Source organism: Mytilus californianus, unplaced genomic scaffold (genome assembly GCF_021869535.1).
Source record: "Mytilus californianus isolate M0D057914Y unplaced genomic scaffold, xbMytCali1.0.p SCAF_2, whole genome shotgun sequence".
NCBI classification, from domain to species: Eukaryota; Metazoa; Mollusca; class Bivalvia; order Mytilida; family Mytilidae; genus Mytilus; species Mytilus californianus.
In genome coordinates, this window is record NW_026262668.1 from 87012936 (window position 1) to 87038518 (window position 25583).

Consider the following 25583-nt stretch of genomic DNA (forward strand, 5'->3'; position numbering starts at 1 on the left):
AGAAAATGAAATGAATTGATATATAGAATAGTTGATGTGTGTTCTGTTGACTAGCGTATCATGTCATGTCGATTTGCGGAAAAAATCGACCTTTGGAACAAGACTAAGGCGGCATTATGGCTTATTGACTCACCTGAAGATTTTCTGACTTGTTGACTTGCAGAAATGGCATAAAATGAAACAAGGCCTCATTGATTTGTTGACGCAACGACCAGTTGGCCTGTTGATTTGCTTGGCACTGAAAACTAAAGACATATGGAAACATGGACCTGTCGTCACTAGGTAGAACTCATGTACTCCGGATGGGTAAGCGATTCCCAGTTAACGACAAATTACGCCGTGATTCTCATGTAGGTCGTTTCGGAGTTATATTCCATTGTAAATACATAAATAAAGGCAACAGTATACCGCTGTATAATAGTCATAAAACGATTAAACTGAAATAAATCCGGGTCACAAACCAAAATCAAAACCATAAGCCAGCAATTTATTGAATTGGTTTTTATGCCCCAACTAGGGGCATTATGTTTTTCGGTCTGTCCGTCCGTTCGTTCGTCCGTTCGTCTGTCCGTCTGTTCGTCCGTCCGTCCATCCGTTCGTCCGTCTGTCCCGCTTCAGGTTAATGTTTTTGGTCAAGGTAGTTTTTGATGAAGTTGAAGTCCAATCAACTTGAAACTTAGTACACATGTTCCCTATGATATGATCTTTTTTATTTTAACTAGAGTTTTGACCCCAATTTCACGATCCACTGAACATAAAAAATTATAGTGCGAGTTGGTTTGTTTGACCGTTATGGAATATCTGTTTCACAGATGACGACGGATATGTTACAATTGTCGTAACCAAAATCCCGTCCTCTTTTCCGCGAATGTGACCTATCGAATTATGATTATTACCGGGTTTGTACTTACATGAGCAACACGACGGGTGCAACATGTGGAGTATGATTTGCATAACCATCCGGTGCACCTGAGATCATCCTAGTTTTTGGTGGGGTTATCTGTATCGCAGATAACCACGGATATATTTCAAGTGAGGTAGCCACATTCCCGTCCTCTTTTCCTCAATTGTGATATCACCGAATTTGTATTTTTCTATGAGCAACATCAAGAATTAACCCCGATTTTGCTAGGGTTCTTTTTGGTCAGTCATTTTGTTTTGTGTGTAGCGTTTGTAGACTGATGTGTTTATCATCGTTTTTCTGCGTTTTTTATCTTTGCCATGAAATTGTCGGTTTCTGATTGTCCCATTGGTATATTCTTGATTTTGTTATGCTAAAATCGAATACCACTTATTTTCTTTATTGACCTTTTTTTCAAAACACCTGTTAGCAAGTAGAAATCAAAGATTAGATAACTTTCGATAGATCAATAATAAGACTTTTTATGGTTATGAATATGTGCTGATTAGGTTAGTCAATGGAGAGAAAATAATGCAATAAAGTGCTCGGGGAAAACTCACGAATTTAAATTTACATCGATTCCTATCCATTGTTTAACCTTTTTATTGTATCACATGTTCATATCACGAGCCTCATTAGCTAACTTTTGGTATGGGTTTTTTTTTGAAGGACGTAAGGTGATGTAATTGTACATGTAATTGTTCACATTTTTTTCACTTTTGTCGTTCAATGGATAGTTGTCTCATTTGAAATCATACTACGTTTCCTTACATTAATATTTGTCATGTACGATAAGGTAAAATACACATAAAAGTTACTGAAAAGATGATAAAATAATGAAAAAATCATTATAATGAGGTCGACAAGGTCAAATATTTGTGCCATATTGACAATTACACTTAACAGCCTTTCTAAAGATATATTATGGACTATCAAAACAATGACCGATAAGCTGTTAGAATCGCACTGAATCTATGCAAATAGGTAAACGATGCAAATTGGGTCAGTTGCACGAACCAGTCGGACACTTTCACCTTATATATTTCTATTCTAAATTCCATGAACAGACGATCTAATTACAAATGTAAGGGATGTCGTTTATTCTGATTGACTGAATGATACATGACCTTACTGATACAAGTATGCGTTACTCTATGATACCAGAACTAACTGTTACGTGTTGTGCTAGGGTGTTCGAACCAACGTGAACGGGTTGATCTAAATAACGAATGTACCAAAAATAGAATTATGACCCTAATGACCGTCTACATTTGTGTAATGTGCTAGATTTATACATGCTTCAGGCTTATACATGAGTTTGATGAGTTTAACAACCATTGGGTCGTATCAACTGCTGGTGGCTAATTCGTCCCCGATGGCTTCAACAGCCCACTACTCAGCATATGTCTTGACATAAAATATCACTGATATGTCAATTTTATGTAAATTTACTGATAATAAAATGATGAATTATTCGAACCACTAAGGCTTTTCTACACCCAGGAATAGATTGCATTATTCTTATGTGGCACAACTTTTCTGAACTTTCGGTTTTTGATGCTCTTCAACTTCGTATTTGATTTGGCTCTCTAACTCTTTTGACTATACCGCCTCAATGAACCTATAAAGACGAGACGCGCGTCTAGCCTGTTATATTTTACAACCACTGGGCCGATGCCACTCTGGTGGACAAATCGTTCCCGAGGGTATCACCAGCTAAGTAGTCAGCATTTTTGTGTTGACATGAAATATAATTGATACCTTCATTTACTATTTATAAAATGCTGAATTATTCAAATCTCTAAGGTTTTTCTACCCCCGGGAAAAGTTGTTCTAATTCGTATTGGGCATAACTTTTCGGCTCTTTCGGTTCCTAATGCTCTCCGACTTTGTATTTGATTTTTCTTTCCAACTGTTTTGATTCAAGCGCCACTGATGATTCCTATGTCGACTAAACGCACTTCTGTCGTAAAAAATTATAAACCTGGTATATTTGATTAAAATGTACACGCTTCAGTGTGACATGTCAGAATAAAACACGTTTCTGTTATAAACCAATCCTGACTAGAGGTTTCAGTGAAAAATTTGTAAACTTATCGAATTGCCCTGATATACAACTTTTTTTTACAAAAATTACTTACTTATGAAAACATATCTTTTATTAAATGTAGTCACTGAAAATGAAAACAAACGCAATTGACATTTGTACGTCAAAAACACAACTATAAAGAATCTACGAGGGTTTTCCGTCTCATCTGTCTTCTGAAATATGAAGCTCCCGACATAACCACCGTTGTAATTGCACAATTGTATCTCAGACAAAAAACTAAATTATTAGTAAATCGTGAAAAATGAATATCACTTATAAAGCTTTAATTTACACCAGCGAGCAAACTGGCTTGAGTCATTCGAAAAGTAAGCAAATTCTTGTTCATTAAGTCTTTCTTCAGCTCTTTTCACTACCTCCTGTGGGGTATACGTATTAAAGTTAGTTGCTGGATAAATAATAACTTTGACTGATCCATCAAAAGGAATTAGTAGTTTTTCTTTTACGATTGTATGATGCTTGAAAGGACCACAATAAGCATAATGTGCTATATTACATGTTGTGTAATTATCTTCCTTTCCATTTACATCAAGAATTACAGCGTTATGCCATAAATTATAATAGCTGTACGTAATGATATCGCCAATATTGACATCAGTCTTTTGAAGAATTTGTCTTTTTTCAACGCCTAACACTGACTTGTTTCTTTCATAGCAAGAGGAACAAAGCATGCCATGTTCATATTCTTTTTCGTTCCTTTCATTTTCGTCACTTATTCCATGAAATCCAGAACGAAGGAACATCCAGAATACCATAGTAAATTTACGTTCCTGGAGGCTTCGTTTTCTACCTGTAACACACCATGTTGCAAAGTGCTCGCAATTATTTTTAAATAAGTTATATTTAAATTGTCCTTGTCCGCCCTCTAAATCTGCATTTGCTTCTGATTTGGCTCTTTCAGCAATTTCGTGAGGAGGAAATAGTTTAATCTTGCGGCTATATTTGTAAACTACCATTTTCCTGTCTTTAAAATTCACCCTTTCTTTGACTTTTTTTAGTCTCGCTTTGTTACCGAAAGGGTGCAAACTGGCGAATGTCGCTTTAGCGGAAGTATTTGTAGCATGTACAATTTCAATATCAATTTCATTGTCTGTCCGTGTATTAGTTTCCACGGCCACAACAACTGCATGGTGGTCATATATCCTTCCCGGAAAGGCAATGTGATCACCTGCTTGTACATCTTCCTTTGAATTAACTTGTAATGGCTTTACACATTCCATACAAAGACTTTCATTTACGACAAGAGCTTCTGAAATTGATTTGTTGTCATCTATTTCCTCATCATGACGAAAACTATCAAACGAATCAACAGCATCGAAAAATTCTTCCTCGTAGACATCTACAATATGCTGTTTTATAGACACCGGCTGCATGTAAGCATCTGTTTCGTCATTGTTTTCAGAAAATGGTAATGATAAACCCTCCTTTTCCAAAATGTTGATGTCAGCACCCTTGATTAAATCAGTGTCTGCTCTAACGGGAGCACTAGCTTGTATTTTGTATTCCCTCCTACGCTTTTCTTCCTCAAAGTCTTTTTTCAAATTAGGATAGGTATTATATCTTTTAGGCGTAGTCATGTTCCGAATCGTAATAGCTGATGGAGCTCTTTGCATTAACTCTGAAGGCAGGTTAAACGTCTGTTCCATTTTTTCAATTACTTGCCCAACGCTACAATGACAAATAGGCATTTACAAATCAAGTAATGATGCATTGACATCTTAAGTCTTAATTTTGCAGTTGTCTATTTGTTTTCTTTGCTTTGCGGTGCATTAGATTGTGCCGATTACTGTTAATTGATCGATCATAAAAAAAACCTACATTTGCGCGTAGCTTTTCATTACATTTGCGCACATTCATTTTGCAGTTAAACCCAGGTATATTCAAGAAAACATCGGTATAAAGTTAAACCTATCAACATATATTTGCCATAGTCTGATATGATAAAATAACTGTTAAATCATCAGTCATACATGTAAGTTATACACCTTCCGTATGTCTTACTCCATTCATCGGTCGGCATTTGAAGTCTTTTTTATAAACCACAGATGGAACAAACATCAAGTCAATCATGGGTACATAACAACATTAAAACTAGTTATTTAAAATCTAGAAATGTATGATCAACCATAGCACATGTCATGGGAAAGTATCGATTTCATTGTAATTGTCTTGGAACAACGTTGTTAAATAACCTGGCTTTTCAAATAACACGATCACTATTCGATTTTCTGAGGAAAAAGAATACTGTTAATTCTTCGATACTCGCAATTAACTTACAATAACTTTAAATGTTAATACAAATTCTTATAGATGGTGAATTAGGGATGAATTTGCAAACGCAACCCATACGTTGCTCTTTAACCGAACGACTAATCTTTAGCGTAGGAAACGGTTATAATCCTCTTGTCTCTGTAAGGATAACTGTTCTAAACTTCTGACACCTTTGGAATAGTTTCTGACATAACCTGTTTTATCCTAGCACTGTTTTTTGACGTTTCAATACTAGAATGGAATTTTGGGTCCCCAATGCTCTTCAACTTTGTACTTTATTTGGCCTTTTAAACTTGTTTGATTCGAGCGTCATTGATGAGTCTTTTGTAGACTGCGCGTCTGAACATTTGTGACAGCTCTGTTTATTTATTCAAATATTTTTTTTTATTTTTTTAAATGTCTTTGTTTACTTGTTTGCCTTTATTTATTTATCTATTTTTTGTTTGGTTATGTATCTTTATTTTTAAATTCAAATTTTGTTTTAATTTCGTTATGTATTTATTTATCAATTTAAAATTTATCTTTATTATTTTCAACAAAATATTCGAGGATATTGTTATTTTTCTTTGATTATTTAGTTTTGTTCCATGTTTTTTTAAATTATTGTTTCGGTTTCTTTTATTTAGTTTTATAACCGGTTGTTATGAGCGTATTAACTAAAATGACTAAATATTACTTAACCACATCTACCATTAAATAAGATTGTGCAATGTAATAATTTTAGGTTAATTCAGACAGAGAAAATGATGATGATCGAACTATTTTACCTGTACTATAATATACAAATAAAAGTTTGATTCTAAACTTGGAGAAAAACCAGAACTAATATACTAGTACATCAAAATCTTACAACATTAAGTCCACGGAAAATATTTTTAAACCAAGAAAAGATGAAGGCCATTGAGTTTTATTGTTTAATCCTTTCAAGATCTAAAATCAGCTTATGACTTATGGAGAAATCAAGTGTTCTCCCCGGACTTCCTTGGCGATCAGGACTGTTCTAAATAAAGATCAGAGAACGGCTCTGATTTACGTCATTAAGAACTTCTCTATCCTAAACATTTTCTGACAGTTCTACCCTAGAACAGATCCTGACAGGTCTACATTGAAACCGTGTTGAAGTTCCATCATAGAACCGATTCTGATAGTTCTACCTCAGAAGCGATTCCGACAGTTCTGTCCTACAAACGATTCTGGCAGCGCTACGCTTGGACAGTTCCGGGCTAGAACCGTTGTAGAACAAATTAGAGTTGTAATAGGACAGACTATTCTGACAGTACTAAAGAGAGGTTAGAACTATAAGTGTCACTAGATATCGATTACAATGATTTTACACAGTCACTGTATGTCATGTTGAATAACGCCAACAAAGCGGTTTTGCAACTAACAATTACGTGCATTAAAACACTAGGATTGGTTCTATATCATATTCAAATTACCGTCGTTCATTGGTGATGAGAAATCGTTGGTGATCCCATATATTTTTTTTTTTGTCGCCAGTGCTATAGTAACGAACAAATGTTTAACTAACTAGTATTTTTATCATCCAATGAATGGACTCATCAAACCTGTTTCGCAATTCGTAATATCTTTTATATTTTACCGGTGTTACTTGCAAAATGAACTCATATGTAATAAAATCTAGCTCAATTGTAAATATATTCAATTCGCAATGCGCGGAAATGTATTGCTTCGTTGTGCTTTACTTTTTAGGGGGTCTGAGTGACATCACTTGAAATATCCCTCCCGTTTTATCTCTCTGGATATTTAATCAAAAATAAGTGTCATACGAGTTTATACTATTAAATTAAATCGGTAACGCAACAGAAGAAACCAATATGTAAATTTTGTACACCTTTTGAACATCGTTTTTGTTCTCCTTTTTTACGCCACATTTATGGATTCTACCCCTGTATCGAGTGTGATACGATATTTCTCTTTTCGAGACAGTTAAGTTCTCCAATTTAAAAGGCGATGCTTGGGCTTTTTTTTTCAATTTAACTGTCGAGAGTGCAAAAATATCTACCTTACGAGATTTGATATTGGAATCTGCTCTAAAAATGTTAAAACTATGTGTAGAAAAAATTAATATCTTTGATTTTCAAGGATCTGAAAAAAAATATATTTGTAAATCTTTTATTCGTCGTCCTCAGCCATGATCAGGTATGATCGCTTTTTTTTTGTGTCGCCATAATAGAAATTTCAGTGGAAAGCAAGAAAATTTAACGTCACATTTGAGTTATTACCAATGAAGAACTGAGAATAATGAACCAAACGTAGAGTATAAAATATATTCCACCGGTCGATTAAAGTATAAATCGACCAATAATTAGAAAACTATTGCTCATTCAGTATTACATGATACACTATATATGTATGCATACCACAAAATCTCTAAAACGTTTTCCTGTTTACTTTACCTAGTATTTATATTGGTTCCTTTTTCAACATCAATATCGTCACTTTTGCTGCCATTGTTGCGGTCGTTGCTTTCTCTTGATTGGTCATTGTCAAAATCAGAAATCCCTTTTGCACCCTCATCCGCATTTTCATTGGGTAAGGAAAACAGTACTTTAGAAGTTGACAATCTACTCATTTTAGTGTAGTCTTTTTACAACTTTTTGTATGTATCTGTAGTTTTTAGGAATATGTTGATTGACATACCCGTGACTTGTTCTGAAAAATGAATATATCATACCAAAAAGAATATAAGCAGACAATTTTATATTGTTTAATATCACTTGTAGAATTTAGTACATGTTTACACAAAAGATATTGTTCATTTATAGAAGGTATTAATTTATGTTCTAAAATATGTATAGCACAGATATTTTACATAGATTTAAGTTTATTTAAAATATGCATCTGTATTGTCATGCAGGAGTTTATTAGCTTGAATATGTTAACATACCAGTATATAAACACATATCAATTTAAATAAGAAAATTATGACAAAAAAAATACATATTTGTTCTTTAAATTGTCAGGGTCTTGGTGCAAAAGAGAAAAGACAAAGATTATATATGTGGATGAAATATCAAAAATGTAACATTTTGTTATTACAAGAAAGTCATTTTACAGACAAATTAAAAATAAATTTAGAATATGAATTTAAAGGTCAACAATTTCATAGCTTTGGGACTTTACAATCAAAAGGAGTCTCAATCTTCATAAATAATGAGATAGATTGTAAATTTATAGATAAATTTCAAGATGAGGAAGGCAGGTTAATCCTTTTAAATATTGAAATTGAAGACAGTATAAATACTTTGGTAAATATTTATGCACCAAATATACCCCAAAAAAGAAATGTCTTCTTTAAAAAAGTTAAAGATGTTATAACTAAAAATAGCTTAGGAATGGTCATTATAGGAGGAGACATGAATGATACCTTAACTAATATAGATAATAAGCACAATATGTCAAAAAAGTCCTTTAAAGAAAAAAAATCAGTACCCAGTTTAAAATCTTTAATAAAAATACACAAGTTAAGTGATATATGGCAAGAAATACATGGCAAAAAAATACAATTTACTTGGAGAAGGAAAAATAACATCAATGAAGCATCAAGAATTGATTTCTTTTTAACCTGTCCTGAAATACGAACTCAAATAGAATCAACAGACATAAGACCAGCCATTATAACCCATACAGATCATCAAGCAATATCTCTTATGATAAAATGTAGATCACAACAAAAAGGAAAAGGATATTTTAAAATAAATAATAGTGTTTTAGAAAATAATGAGTATCAAAACATAATTAAGAAACTTATAAAACAGTATGAATGTAAAGTATTACTTACCAATGATATTGGGCTTCAATGGGATCTTTTTAAAACAGAGGTGCGAGACTATACTATAGCATTCTGTAAAAGGAAAGCACATAACAATGTAAAAGATATAAACATTTTAGAAAATAAACTTAAAAAATTAAATGAATGTATAAGTATGAAATGCCAAGAAGATGTTATTATCTATTTTAATGAAGAAATCAATAGATTAGAAAATAAACTTAGTAATTTATATGAATCGAAAACTAAAGGGGCACAAATTAGATCAAGAATTAAATGGGTGGAAGAAGGGGAAAAAAATACAAAGTTCTTTTTAGGATTAGAAAAAGCTAGGCAAACAAAAAAAAACAATAACAGCCCTTAAAGATAAAAATGGGGAGATACACAGAGATCCTACAAAAATATTGCAACTTGAAAGAGAATTTTATCAAGATATATACAAAAGTTCAAACCCTAACAGAAGTTATATCAAAGATTACATTATGAATACAGAAATTGATCATAAATTAACCAATAAAGAAAGTGAAAGTATGGAAGGTCTATTAAGTATCCAGGAATGCACAGAATCTCTATTTAAAATGAAACTTAATAAAGCCCCAGGTATTGATGGGTTAAGTGTAGAGTTTTACAAGATATTCTGGGAAGATCTGAAAGAATTTGCTGTTAATACATTCAATTTCTCATTTGAAAAAGGGGAGTTAACTAATTCACAAAAAATAGGAGTTATTTCCCTCCTACATAAAAAAAATGACCCTCTCTCTCTAGATAACTTTAGGCCAATAACATTATTAAATGTAGATACAAAGATTGTAGCTCAGTCATTAGCACAAAGAATTAGTAAAATATTACCACAAATTATTCATGGGGATCAAAACGGGTATGTTAAAAATAGATATATTGGATATAACATTAGACAAATTCAAGATATCATTGATTTTGCAGAAAAATTTAACATAGAGGGAGCTTTACTTTTCTTAGATTTTTCAAAAGCTTTTGATTCTTTAGAGTGGGATTTCATGTTTTTAGCTTTGCAAAAATTTGGATTCAAAAGTTCAATGTTGAAATGGATTAAAGTTCTATATACTGATATTAAAAGCTCAGTTATAAACAATGGTTGGATTTCAAAACCTATAAGCATTTTTCGTGGGATTAGGCAAGGGTGCCCATGCAGTGCGATAATTTTTGTAATTGCTGTTGAAATTTTAGCATGTAGGATCAGACAAGACCACGACCTCAAAGGCTTTGAAATTAAACTTGATGGCAAAACTCACACATTAAAAATTAGTCAACTAGCAGATGATACAACTCTTTTTCTTAGAACAAAACAAGATATTTCAAAAGCTCTTAATATGATTGAAACATTTGGAACATTGTCAGGGTTGAAATTAAACAGAGCTAAAACCGAGGGTGTTTGGCTTGGGAAACAAAAAAACTGCAAAGATGAACATGAAAATATTAACTGGACAAATATACCTGTAAAAAGCCTAGGTATATATTTTGGTCATAATAAAAAAGAGTGTCAAAGATTAAATGCTGAAAAACTTTTAGAAAAATCAGTAAAAATTATTCTTAATTGGAAAAAGAGAAACTTAACCATGATAGGAAAGATCACAGTTACTAAATCATTAATTATTCCTAATATTACATTTTTAGCATCTGTCTCAACCATAGATAAAGAGTATTTAAACCAGTTTAAAAAAATGATATATGAATTTTTATGGAATAACAAAACGGAAAAGGTTAAACGTTCTGTACAAAGTTACGACAAATTAAATGGGGGATTAAAAATGATTAATTTAGAGAAATACATAGAAACAATAAAAATAGGTTGGATTAAAAGATTAAATGCAGAGCAATTTTTAAACTGGACAGTAATACCAAAATTTTATTTAAACAAATTCGGAAACAATCTTCTTATATTGCAAATGAATCTGAACAGTGTAAATTCAATACCAGATATAAAAAAACTACCAGAGTTTTATCTTGATATAATCAAAGTTTGGATTAAGAATAAAAATAATAATAAAAATAATAAATACCCAAAAAACTACAGACTAATCCGCCAACAAGTTATTTGGGGAAATCAGTGGATAAAATCTCAGGAAAAGACATTATTATTCCAAAACTGGATAGATAGCAACATAATATACATAAATGATATCATTGATGAATCTGGAAATATAACAGAAAGATTTATTAGACAAAAGCTTAATAAAAAGACAAACTGGATTACTGAATTTTTAAAATTAAAAAAAGCTATACCAAAAGAATGGGTTAATATATTAGCTGAAAACTGTTCAAGAACAACTAATGTACTAACAGATAATGTTTTGTATATTTATGACAAAGATAACTTAAAACAAAATATAAATAAATCAGAAACAAGTAAAATTTACAAAATATTATTAGAGCAAGATAAAGAAATACCAATTGGCTTTTACAAATGGAAGAGACTATTAAATTTTGAGAACATAGAAAATAAAGCTCAAAATATACTAAAATTTGTTCATAATTATTTGAAAGAAAATAAATTAAAAATGTTCAGATGGAAACTCTTACATTTTATTCTTCCAAACAAAGTTTTATTAAAACAATGGAAAATATGCCAAAACTCAGACTGTAATCACTGTAATATTACAGAAGATTATGAACACTTTTTTATTACATGCCACTTTCTTGATAAATTTTGGAAAGAAATATTTAATCTGTTAGAAAAAGCTTGGAAAACACATTTTAACACTAAAAAATTTGATTTGGGGTTACAAAATAAGTGATATAGAATACTATGATATTAATTTTTTTCTTACAGTGATTATGTTTTCAATTCACAAAATACACTATCTGTCAGAGTTTAGAACAAAGAATATTAATGTATTTTCTGTTTTTAAAACTGAGCTTAGAAATAGGCTCATTCTACAAAACAAATTTTTTAACCATGAAAGAAAAGGTATATTAGAAAAAATATTTAGGTGTATTTGAATTGTATGAACTGATAACATGGTTAGTAATGTTATCTTTGTGTAATAACTAATTTATTATCTAATTTTGTATTCATATAATTATGATGCATGATAGACATTGCAATATTTATATAATCTGGTAAGATGTATATACATTACAAAAAACACAGCACAATTGTTTTTCGATTATCGTATGACTATTAATCCTTCAAATTATAACTGTCTTACCTGAATAATGATGTAGAAAAAGCTAATTACAATCTTTTTCGATATTGATTAAAATAAACAGTTATCCGGAAACCCATGGAAACTGGTAATAGGTTATAAATCATCCCAAACTCGGATGAACTATGAAATTCCGAAAAAAAAACGCCAGATAATATAAATACTTTATTATAATATCAATAACATTATTTATCTATTGATGTTATATTAATATTTTGTAAACGACTAACAATATGCAGTTTATCTACCTGAAGAATCCCTGAACTTCTGGTACTAATGAAACAGGGACCTTCACTGAGATAGCTGTGTCAGTGGAGTAATTGTTAACAGCGTGTGCAATACTGTTGTTGAATAAAAAAAAAAAAAAGAAAAATGTTTATTTGAAAATATATGAAGCCAGAATGATCGAAATAAAAGCAAAAATCTGTTAATTAACTGACAAAAATGGGAGATGCTTAAGAGATAATATCAAAGAAACTACTGAACAGTACTTTGGAAACATCACTTGTAACCAAAAACGGCTTCAGCTGGGATGGTCTGATTCTAAAGACCTTAAATCGCTATTTTCCAATATTCTGCTCAACGAAGAGTTTACTTTTGCTCATAAGGTACTGACTTACAGTATAGCTATAAAATTAATCTTAAAAGATGCATTTTAATATTTATATTGTTTTAAAGTTTGGAGTGTTGTGGTAATAATCATTGTGTATAAGTTTCATAACATTTAGTGGCATTTTAGAGAGTTCCTTTGAATTTCAGAGCGTAATAATTTTCAAGTCTAAGTTTACGTATAGAGTGCATGGGATATATGAAAATATGGTGTATTTGAAAGACCAGTCATATATAGTTACATATTTATTGTAGTACCGATAGGTTCCAATGAATGTTATGTGGGCATAAAGCTTATGGGTATCATACATGAATTAGATAGTTTATTTAGGGAATGACTGTAATAGTTTTTCTGTCTATGAATAAATTTCATCAAAAATGTGGTGCACACTGAGTGACTGAAGTTTATTTAAAAGTGTGCCCCACATTTTTAAGGCTATTTCGAATAGAGAGAAAGAATATTACAGTCATTCCTTATATTTTAATTCTAAAGGCCATTTTTAAGGAGTAAATCGTGAAAAAACCTTGATGACGTCACGGTCACATGACAAAATTATGTCTATGAGCTGATAGACAAAAACTTTCAGCCAATCAAAATATAATTAAAGGGGATTTTTGGGTAAAAATTAAAATATCAAAAATACCAAACTCCAAGGAAAATTCCAAATTGAAAGTCCCTTATATAACAAATGGCAAAATCAAAAGCTCAAACACATCAAACGAATGGAAAACAACTGTCATACTCCTGACTTGGTACAGGCATTTCCTTATGTAGAAAATGGTGGATTAAACCTGGTGTATAGCTAGCTAAACCTCTCAATTGTATGACAATCTTATAAAATTCCATTATATTGACAACAATGTGTGAGCAAAACAAACAGACATAATAGATACAAATGTCAAAAATTGGGGTACAGAAGTCAACATTGTGTTGAAATCATAATCACCATAAAAAACAACTATGTCAACAAAGACAAACAAAAAAGCACACAGACACTCTATAGACAAAGTACATAAGCAAAAATGATGAACAAGAATACAAATAAATTGGGAATGTGTCCAGGGGACACAAATGATGCCCCCGCGTGCATATAACGTTACAAAGGGACATAACTCAAGAACAGTAAAAGTGATGCTACCCAAATTTGTACTTCATCGAGTGTTGTGGTAATAATCATTGTGTATAATTTTCATAACATTTGGTTGAGACAAACTTACGTTAGAGAACGGAAACGAAAAATTCAGCAATTTTTCCATTTGTAAAGTGACATAACTCTAGACCGGTATACTTGACGCCACCAATTTTCGAACTTGATCTGTTTTTTGCGCTAATACTGTGGATTCATATATTTTCATGGGTACCAATTTTCAAGGATTGCGGAAAACTTGCCTTTTCGCGGATATGTGATTTCGTGGTTTTGCCAAAATCTGCATACACCTTGATAGAAATTTGTAATTCGTAGAACATTTTAATTCGTTAAATCATTACATTAAGTTCAAATTTTACAGGTATTTGCTTTGACTCCCGGACTAGATAACGCCGTACATTTGTTCGATACACAATGTGACATCATTGATTTTTTTTTGGCTTTCTCCGTTTCTAACTGACTTCATATTTCAATGTCCATTGGTGGATTTTACATGCATTTCGGATATTTCATAAAAACCGAAAAACATGTTTACATATGATATCATGTCGTCATTCGATTTATCGAGGACTCCGTCCGTTGATATTCATTTGTATGAAATTACAAAGATAAAATCCGTTGATTAAGTAGGAGTAATTTGAAGAAAAAAAATGATTGCTGCTAATTTTGTAGAATTGTTTAATTGTACCGTATTCATGTTGTTCAGTTTAGCAAATCGTTTTGAGTATCTAGCAAAATAGTTCAGCATTACCAAAATGATTACGGTAAATTCAAAAGTAAAGAGTGTGTTATTTCTGTATAAAATAAAATGGTGAAAAAAAACTCCTTTAAATCTGACTTCTTCGCTGTCTTTTAGGAAATTTACGATAAGAATTAAAGGAGTGAAAAATAATATTGAAATCTGCATTAAAAAGTAACAACCGGAAAAAAAAAAACGTAATGTGATGCATATTGATAATGGCCTTGGAAAATAAAAAGACAAAAAGGATAAATTGTTCAAACATTGAGTTTTTCTTCTGCTTCAGGTAAAATTTAATACTTATATATCTTAGATTTCTTGATTATAAAAAGCATGCAATGTTATATAAATCAGCTTTTTGAAATTTGTATATTTTTGGAAATTATAAAACTCACTCAATATATATTAGAATTACGATCATTCAACATCAGATACTTACTTTTTATTGATGAATGTACATGTTTTTTTTTTCTTCGAAAAAGTTCCTTTGCTATATATATCAGCAGTCTGACATTGTTTTCTTTGGGTCTAGTATTAACATTAATTTAAAGATAACTTTACCTACACCTTTGCCCCCATTTCATTTTATTTTCTTTTTGTTCCATATATGCACCATTGTAATCAATTGCAATTTTCAAAATGTTTTTTTTTTTTTTTATAATTCTATTCTCTTCCATCTTTAATCAGTAGGCTGTTTTCCTATGGAAAATGCCTCAGGGGATTGTACACTTCATTAGTGTAGTTATTAAGAGTTCACTTTCATAATTAATCTACAATGAAATGTCTTTCATGTATGGCATCTTATAGTGCATAGAAAGCCATGTACTATGAAAATTAGAAGGAAAAAAACTGATTTTCTATTGGACGAGAAGGGGTGAGTATGTTCTAATGTTTATCCAAACATAATTGCGCTTTAAAGTCATACATTATAATACAAGAAGTTTAACAATATTTAACTACATGTATATTATGAATAAATGATCACCAAACTAAAATCAAGAGAATTTGCATTAAATTACGTTACAAAACTTTACAAGTTTTGAACTTGAGCTTTTCAATTGAACATGTATGTGTACTACACTAATTTCCTGTTTGGATTAATCCCACTTCATGTCAACACAAATGAAATAAAATTAAGGAAGAATTGGTAGTAAAAAGGAATATGATGATTTGCCTTTCTTATTTATCCAATTAGAATTTGCATTGAAATTTGCATTTGCATAGACCATCACCGTCTCTATTGCTATTCCGTAAATAGTTATCAAAGGTATCAGGCTTATAATTTGATACGCCAGATGCGCGTTTCGTCTACATAAGACTCATCAGTGACGCTCAGATCAAAATAGTTAGAAAACCAAACAAGTATAAAGTTGAAGAGCATTGAGGACCAAAATTTCAAAAAGTTGTGCCAAATACGGCTAAGAATGTCTATGCTTGGGATTAGAAAGTCCTTAGTATTTCGAATAATTCATACTTTTGCAAACAGTAAATTTATAAAAATGACCACATAATTGATATTCATGTATCATTGAATTCGAAATAATTTCATTTAGTACCAACGTTCATATCAGCAGCTAGATTAAAATTTGTTCAAAATTTAATAACTTAAAATATAACTATGGTACGTGGTTAGCATTCCGAAGGAAAACAAATAGTCCGATGCCTTTGTTTACACTTTGTTCATACAAAATCATTGATTGATTATCACGTCTGTTTGTGCCTGAATTTTAACATGTGTTTGTGATATACACAAACTTTTATAATTTTTCATACTTAAAACATTGTACAAATTCAATTGCTATAAGAATGGCAATAAATCCAGATAAACGGAACCGTATTATTTCTCTACATAAAAAATAACAATAAACAATAAACAAAATTACATGACAGTACAGTACATATTTCATCTAATATATGATATTATTTTTCAATTTTCCCTTACCTTGCGAACATATGATATAAGGGAAGTTCAAGAACAAATATTGCACACGTATAATCTTAGGCAGTGTGTACTAGACGACGTATTTTGTAGAAAGGATTTTTGGAATGGAGACCTTTTACTTAGTTTAAGACATTTGTTGTTTTATCCGTAACGGGATTCTAGTCTTGTTTTGTACACTGCATTGTTGTTCAATTACATTTACACTAAATGGAAATTTTAAAGATGTAGATAAGAGTGTATCATGTTTATACAATTATATTATATAGATCATGTCTGCCTACGTCAGATGAGATATTTTTAGAAATTAAAATTGAGAGAACAGAAATATTTTTAGGACCTAGTTAGGACACTTTTAGCTAATTAGATAGCAGATATAAGAAAAGTGTTAATCAGCCCGTTTTTTCCTGTCAATTTTTAATTTTGTTTTTCAAACTCACAAATCCCACCATTTCCCGTTAAAAAAACAAAAAATACATAAATACACAAATTAAATAATGTTGGGGCTACTTATATATATATATATAATTACTATCTTCATAACTTCAAGAAATAATTTTGTACCCCCAAGTAAAAATTCAAATCATCACTTTATAAATTTCATGCGTACAAAACGTTTTTCTTGATTTACATCAGGAACACTCAAAGCCAAATAGTCTAAAGCTAAGGATGTATAAGAACCGAAACAGTTAAAGAGCTATTCGACCAAAAAGGACCTAAACATATAGCACAAACTACTTAAGGCCAACTTTGCCTGCGGGAGTTAAAAGCTTAGTTCTTTGTAATTTTTATTTATACATTTATTTATTTTAGACAGGTTTGCTAAAAATCATATCAGTATCGAAGTATACAAAATACTAAGCTGAAAGCCCAACAGCAGCGGTATCGACCCAGTCCTGAAAAAAATGAATTGAACATTTTATAAATTTCATACGTCCATTAAAGGTTGTTTAGCATAGCAGAAATCTTACTAATTATCAGTTTATTTATCAATCTAGCATAGCCTTGTTTTATATTTCGTGTTTGATAGTTTTCGTAGGTTTTTTTTTTTCAGTTTCACTTCCAGAACAGACACAATGGAATACACTTGTTTTAAACAAGCTTTATAGGATTCCTGAGAAGTGTATGAGCATTTCTGCTTTAGTATAATCTTAGGGAATAAGACTCACAAGTTCATGTAAAAATCAAAATGTAGTAATAAAACTATATGGTGTTTCAGTTTTTTTGCAAAAGGAACATTCATGTTAATTTGTTAGCTTAAAGCATATTTTGGATCAAATCTGCTTTTTCAGTGAAAGTCAGTGTTGATTTCGGATTGAGAAACTGTGTGTCCGTTTATACTAATGGATTTAAGAAAAATGCATTTTTGTTCAGGATCATTATTGAAATCCACCCCAATGTTTCGTATTATTTGTGACGTTGCAAAACTTTTGCATCTCAGAAGAACAGGCGTCTATTACTTTTCCCGCGTGAACCTCATCTTTATTAGGAAAGACTATGTAATATATAAATTCAGCAAGTCATAAAACGGCCGTTTTACGTCAGAGCAATCTAGAACTAATTATATATACGAGCCACTAAGAGCTGTAGGGAAAACGGTACTATTACATTTTCCCAGCATTAGGTTGGTCTTTTGTGTACCCAAGGCAGGTGAAGGAAGTCAACTTAGGAGCACTGTGATTGGATGTTAGGGTACTATATATTTTTTTATTTATCTATGAATAACTGCAGTGTGTATATTTACAATATAAATTTTGAAACCTATTGAAATATTTTCTAGAGAATTATTCGAAAAGACTTCAAAAGTTTCATAAATTTGGTGTAAAATGACGGTGGGCATGGATAACATTAACAAGCTACATTGGAAGTTGGTCATGATACTATTTGGCTTCAATTTTCAAAACAGAATAATAAAGTACTAACACCACACATAACTGTTTTATCGGGGTTTTTATTATAAAAAGTGGTAAATTTAGAAAATGTTAGTATTGTCGCCTAAGGCAGAATAAATAGTACCGTTTTCCCTATACCGAAGATAGCAAGGGAAATCAAAATCAATCCGACTTCAGTTAAAGTATACTATTTTGAAGCTTTTGGTTAGTACATTTGATTTTTATCACAAAGAATAGAATTTTTTCACTGAGAACAATACTGTGTTGAGAAAAGTGCTGAGTCATCATAATAAGTCAAATTCATGGGTACTGATATAAATCTTTATTCTAGGATTTCAATATTAACTATATTGTATAAAATGCACCAAACTATAGTTCTTTTGTATTTGTTTTCACCTTTCGCAATGATTAATTCAATTGGAAACACCAGAATTCAAGTCGCGACAAATATTTTTAACTGAAATAATTGCCTTTTTTGCTGTGTAATTCCCTAAATGTATCACTTGGGTATTTCTGTAGACATAATCTATTCAAATGGGAAATTGTCTGGTTAAGTTTGTACTGTTTATGGAGTAAGGCAACATTTGGTCATACTAGAAGCATTTTCAGTGTTAAAATTGTCCATCTAAGAAAAAAAGAGGCCCACTTGAGGCTAAATTTAGATAGAATTTATACTCTCCTGTGTAAAGAATTGGTCATATTATTGGCAATTCATGCAGCAAATAATTCAATAGTGCTTCATTTTGTAGTTTCTATCTTTTATTATATCAGGCATATATAATTTTTCATTTTCTACTGTTTGAAAGGACTTTTGTTGGAAATTAATACTCCCAAGGGACATAATTCAGCTTTTTCATAGATTAATACAGGCAACAAAGGCAACTTTACAGCTGAGTATTTTGCATATTTAATGTTGAATTAGTGTCTAATATCTTTGTTCTCATCATCTCAAGACAGAATAATGGATTTTATAACAAGCTCTGAAATTTTGAACCACAATATGGCATATACTAAAGCATGGAATGGAGATTAGTATGAAAAATCTTGAGTTTGTGCTTATGTTGTAAATTTTGGATGAAATGAATACAAATTGAATGGAACTGTTATTTTTATCTGTTTAAATGGAACTGTTTATTATTCTTTTTAAATAAGATAAGATATGATTGGATACAGGTTGTTTATTTAGCCTTATCTGAAAGAAGTAGAGAAAGAGGTAAACCAGCATGTAGGGGTGGGGACATTAAATGATCCATGTTTCTTTAAGTAATGGGAACATACAAGTATTTATTATAGCCAAGGTTTTCACAATAACCCAGTATTGCATTAATGGTGTCAAAAGAATTCTTTATATCTTTATGTCACAGTATAGGGAAAACGGTACTATTACATTTTCCCAGCATTAGGTTGGTCTTTTGTGTACCCAAGGCAGGTGAAGGAAGTCAACTTAGGAGCACTGTGATTGGATGTTAGGGTACAATATATTTTTTATTTATCTATGAATAACTGCAGTGTGTATATTTACAATATAAATTTTGAAACCTATTGAAATATTTTCTAGAGAATTATTCGAAAAGACTTCAAAAATTTCATAAATTTGGTGTAAAATGACGGTGGGCATGGATAACATTAACAAGCTCCATTGGAAGTTGGTCATGATACTATTTGGCTTCAATTTTCAAAACAGAATAATAAAGTACTAACACCACACATAACTGTTTTATCGGGGTTTTTATTATAAAAAGTGGTAAATTTAGAAAATGTTAGTATTGTCGCCTAAGGCAGAATAAATAGTACCGTTTTCCCTGTAGCTGTATTCATGTCAATTTAAATGTTTTACTGATTCTAAACACAATAAAATAAAACGGATTGACCATAAATTTATACTTCTTGTAACCTAATTTGCTAAGTAAACTTGGTCAAAATTGATAACTAAAAGGGGGGTCCAAAATAATTTAATTAAACACACCAACGGCATCCCATACAAAAACAAACATCAAAATAAAATAAAAATAATAAATAGATATACTAATACAAATAAATGAATCCCTGAGCAGGCGATTCATTGAAATATTTCATGCTGGAAGGTATAATGTGTAAGACAATTTTTTAGATTTTAAGCCTTCTTCCAGGAGGGGGAATTTATTACTAGTATAATTCATAATTATTTTCATTTGATTTTAATCTACATAATGTTTATGATCGTTATTTTGTCTGATTTCACTAAGCGCTATAAATTTAAAGGAAAAGTTTTTAATTATGAATTCGAATAAAAGGGAAAACGAGGGAATAGATTCTAAATACAAATCCCCGTAGCATAATCCTGAATTAGCAATCATCATTTATGGCTTGAAAATATTACACTTTGATCTCCGTTTTCTATGATTAAATACACACGGCAATTGGAATAAATCTTTTATCTTTTAAAAGAATCAATTTTGTTTTCAATGATTGACCAATTTTGACGTGTAACATGCCACCTCAGGCTTCAGAAAAAGGTTTACAAACACACTTCATAGTTCATTTCGACTTCGCTAATATGTATAAAATTTATTAACTGTGCCACATTGCAATACATGTATATAGTTTTACATACTTTTAAAAATTACTTATCAAGTTATTAGGGTTGCAATTTCAATCCTTATGACCCATACATTCTGAATATATTTTGCGTAATCAATTATGAATCAAAAGTATCATTTCTATGAGTAGACCTCAAAAATTACTTGGATGCTCGAGGGGTCAATTACTATTCAAAGAGTGGTATGGATGAGCTGTTGGAATAGCTTGCTATTTACAGCTTCGTGGTATATGTTGAGGTCGAGTCATTAAGTGATATATATGACAAGGTTGTTGAACATCATAAGTATTTGAAACTAATCTGATGTCGATTTTCTTTAAATTGTTTGATTGTAAATTTAATGGAAACAAAAAATAAAAACTTGTTAAGAAAGATAGTGAGAAAAAAATTGAGTTTTTGAGTTTTCAAAAAATTCCTTGTTCTTGTATGCCATTGTAGGCGAGTGACATTTTTCAAAAAGACGCCTAGTTAACGACTTTAATGCACCCACCTAACATACGACTATATTATACATCATTCGAAAGCTTATTACCTGTACTTTCTGATTTGCCCGGTCGTCAATAATTCGTACTGTGCAATTTTTGTCAAATCAAGGTCAAAGGTTAAAATTGAACATTCCTAAATTTTGCCACAATTATACAAAATGCCATTTTCTGGTACTTGTATGGATTTTTTTTTCTAAAAATGATCTAAACCTTATAAAACAAATTACCATAATTCCAAATCAAATGCAAACTTAAATGTTGATTGCGCTTTATTTGCAGAATATTGCATTTATAAAAAAAACTTCCAAAAATCATAAAATTGCAATAAAATCTAAATATTTTCTGAAGTTTGAATATTTGTATGTCAAAAATACAATAGATTTATCGTTAATAGGCCGAGGGAATTTTTTTCATCATTTTAAACTGCAACTAATATGATATAGGTCAAAATGCAGCCTTCTAATGACGCTTTTGCAGTTGCCCTTAAAAACACCATCTGTAAATGGGGATCATTTTCTTTTATTGGCTGGATAATATTGCCAATATCGGCAGATAATGATCAACCATATTTAAGAGAAAGGGTAATGGAAGAACTTTAAGGAACAAAAAATGTATATTTGGTAAAAAAAATAGTTTTCCGATGTGGAAAGACATGTAACTAAGTTTATTCTCGTTCAATGTTCGAATGCAAACTGTTTGTACCATGCGCTTTTCAATATCGAATCCGGCGAATTCCTTTTAATATTAGACTATTATTTTATACTTTACTAGTTATTTTATCAAATTTTACTGAAAATTAATTATTCAGATTAATTAAAATCAAATACCCTTCCTGAGCAACTGTAATCACCATACTGGTTTATGTAGTGTTCGCACATTTCGGTATAGTGTTTTAAGAAGTTTTGTGTGTCTGTCCTACTTTTTCGCCTTTGTCATGCTGTCATCTGTTTTTCTTCGACTATAGTTTGAGTGCCTCCTTGTCATTTTATTCCTTCTTTCAACCAAAGAAAAGAAAACCATAAGGTTCAAAGCTGAGCGAAACAAAGACAACATAACTTAAAACTCAGATATTGATGCAAAATATAAAAAAGTAAAACAACAAAAATTACCGAACTCCAAGTGAAAATTCAAAACGGAAAGTCTCTTATCGAATGACAAAACCAAAAGCTGAAACACATCAAACGATTGGATAACAAAAAATTGTAATGAGCAATATTTCTCCAACATTGCTTGGTAGAATTAAGGAAGTTCAAAATGCACATATGGAGGTTATACGTGAAGGAATTTGCTTCATAACAGACATATTCATATAGAGTAAAAATAGTTATCTCTTAAAATTTACCAGAACATACCTGATTTCAAGCAATCTCATGAAGTTAACCCCAATCTTATTAAAATGTAGATCTCTAATTTCGTTATTCTCATACAATAAATGAGCAGGCGAGTCGTGAACGATCTGAATTTTAGTCAGATTGTTTTAACCCATGTTTTTAACACTTATATATAACATTTTGTACGGTTTTCTTCATGAACTTATAAATCACCTATTATTGTTGTGAGATCTTCGCACCAATAGAAACCCGAACGGAAAAATATGAAAATAAAGTGAGAAAAGCACCAAAATTCTTTGTCAGATCAACAACAGAGGGCTCAGTACACAATAGATGTCCACAAACATAATTTAAGATTAGATGACATAAAACCAATTAAAAAACTGGATGAATAAAGGAAACAGTAGTATACCGCTGTTCAAAAGTCATAAATCGATTGAGAGAAAACAAATCCGGGTTACAAACTAAAACCGAGGGAAACACACATCAACAATAAGAGGAAAACAAAGAAACAATAGAAACACTGAAGTGCGACAAAAAAAAAAACCCAAAAAAACGACAATGCAACATACATAGAAACGAATTATTAGACAACAACTGCAACTGGATAAATTCAACCACAATTATCATTTCTCACAATTGTATTGATATTTTAGAGTAAAATAACTTCATTTTAACTATATTTATTCTTAATGTACATGTACTATCTTTAGGTTAATATGCCAATGTCCAACCAATGCTTAACAGATGATCTACTAGAATAGTGCTATTTTTTCTAAATGCCTTAAAATATTGTGTGGCACATCTAATTTGAAATTTTAATGCAAAATCATGGCCAATTAAATTTGAAACAAAAGTGGTTCAAATGCGTTTACATTTCTGTTTCTATTAAGCAAAATTACTTGTAACATTAGCAATATCAAACCTGCTTTGTTTTGTAAGAGGTTGCCTATTTTTACAAAAGGTAATTGATGCTGATTGGTAGATTTTTGCTGTGACACATACACAGTAATTTCGTCCTTGATACTAATAACTATAACTTATGTTTTGTTGATGGGGATTGCCAGTTTTCCTGCCGATGGTCGGTGGTTCCTTGGGCACTTCGTGGGCCTAAACCAATAAAACCTGATCGCCGCTAAATACTTTAGTAGCTAAAAGTGCTGAACCGAAAATTGCGTCAAACAACAACAATTCATCAATCATCTTTATATTATAATTTATGTATATGTAAACTATTGAGGGAGTGTATGTGTTGTTATTGCGAATTGCTAGAATTTCCATCTAAAAAATTAATGTAAGTAAATATAATTGCGAAAGTCTCAATTTATTTACAAGAATTAAGTAGTTTGATAAGATTAAATACCTTGACCAGGCATAAAGAACATTTCAGTGGCTAGCTTATAGTAATTTTCACTTACTAAGTCAATGCAAGATGCAGTATAAGCAACCAAGGAAACATATAAATATTGAAATATTGAAGAATCAAAGTTTCGCTCCAAAACTTTCCCCTAAAAGCATGAATGACCTGTGTATTCTGTCCTTTAACATATTTGCACTTTTAAGATCTGTGTTTTACAACCTAATATCGACTACATACAAATTGTTTTAACAAAGAACAGCAAAAAAGCTATCTTTTTGCAGATGGCGTGATTTTGGGCAACTGCATGGTTGTTATAATTGGTTGTTTTATTAAAAAGAAGCGTAATTGCAGTAATCTAATTATGTCAAAAACATCATTAGCACTAAATAAAGTATGTTATTTGGTTTTATGGTGAATAACAGTTGAATCACAGACAAAAGTTTTGGTTTTCATGCATTTTGTCATTTTCAATGGAATTTCTGGAAAACGGCGCTATTTATTAAAAATCCGACATTAATATTCCAAAGTGCTATTGATAAGTTACTATTAACATCTGTTCTAACAGAATTCCATATGTCCATACAAAATATTATTATTTAGAAGACAGAATATGCATAAATGCCGACATCTTGTAAAATTAGAAGTTTTCTGTCCTTGACCTTTCGTTGTGATTTGACGGAAACTGCACCATACGAATTGTTGACGACCGGGCAAAAAAGATAGTACAGATGTTGTGCTTTCGAATGATATATGATTTAGCCGTATGTTAGGTGGGTGCATTAAAAATAAAATTTTATGGTTAATTTCACTCGTCTATTGAAAACAACATTATTTTTTATCTAAATCGAAGAGAAAAATACTCAATAACAACCACGTCTTTTCCATTTCGAAACAAATATACAAATTTGACAAGTTTGTAGATATTGTCTTGATGATCATTTTTGTAATTTAAGGTTTCTACCTTTCTTTTATTGTTTTCAATATAACAACACGTAATAAATTTCATGCGTTCGAAAAAGGACCTTAAAATATAACCTAATCCATCTATGGTCAAATCTTAGTTTCTTTATAAATTCAAAATTTATTAACGGACATTTTTTTAATGTTTATTATAAATCATGTCAGTACCGAAGTGCTGAATACTGAGCTGATGATAACAACGGGGACTGATAGTCCACCAGCAGAGGTATCGACCCTGTGCTGTAAAAAATGAAAATAGCACGTTATAAATTTCACGTGTCCGAA

The 25583-nt window shown here is 31.0% G+C and overlaps 1 protein-coding gene across 5 annotated transcripts; it reads right to left on the reverse strand.

Annotated features, from left to right (window-relative positions):
- Positions 1 to 3042: 3042 nt before the first annotated feature.
- On the reverse strand, positions 3043 to 16753 carry LOC127730366 (uncharacterized). 5 transcript variants are annotated; one of them, XM_052238740.1, is made up of 5 exons: positions 16696 to 16750; positions 11112 to 11244; positions 9085 to 9147; positions 7700 to 7955; positions 3043 to 4676 (listed from the first exon to the last, which is right to left on the reverse strand). In XM_052238740.1, the coding sequence occupies exons 4-5, from the start codon at positions 7873 to 7875 to the stop codon at positions 3260 to 3262; spliced, it is 1593 nt and encodes a 530-aa protein (XP_052094700.1). In that variant the 5' UTR covers positions 7876 to 7955; positions 9085 to 9147; positions 11112 to 11244; positions 16696 to 16750; the 3' UTR covers positions 3043 to 3259. The 5 variants fall into 5 exon arrangements, with proteins under 5 accessions (XP_052094700.1, XP_052094701.1, XP_052094703.1 ...); XM_052238741.1 differs by lacking the exon at positions 16696 to 16750 and adding an exon at positions 12506 to 12628; XM_052238743.1 differs by lacking the exon at positions 11112 to 11244 and having other exon boundaries at positions 16696 to 16753.
- Positions 16754 to 25583: the final 8830 nt, after the last annotated feature.

Bases quoted from the DNA above. Each gene is read 5' to 3' on its own strand.
- LOC127730366 (XM_052238743.1), bottom strand. From the start codon at position 7,875: ATGAGTAGATTGTCAACTTCTAAAGTACTGTTTTCCTTACCCAATGAA. The intron at 4,677-7,699 runs GTAAAGTAAACA...TTGTCATTGTAG, and splicing joins GGAACCAATATAAATACTAG to CGTTGGGCAAGTAATTGAAA.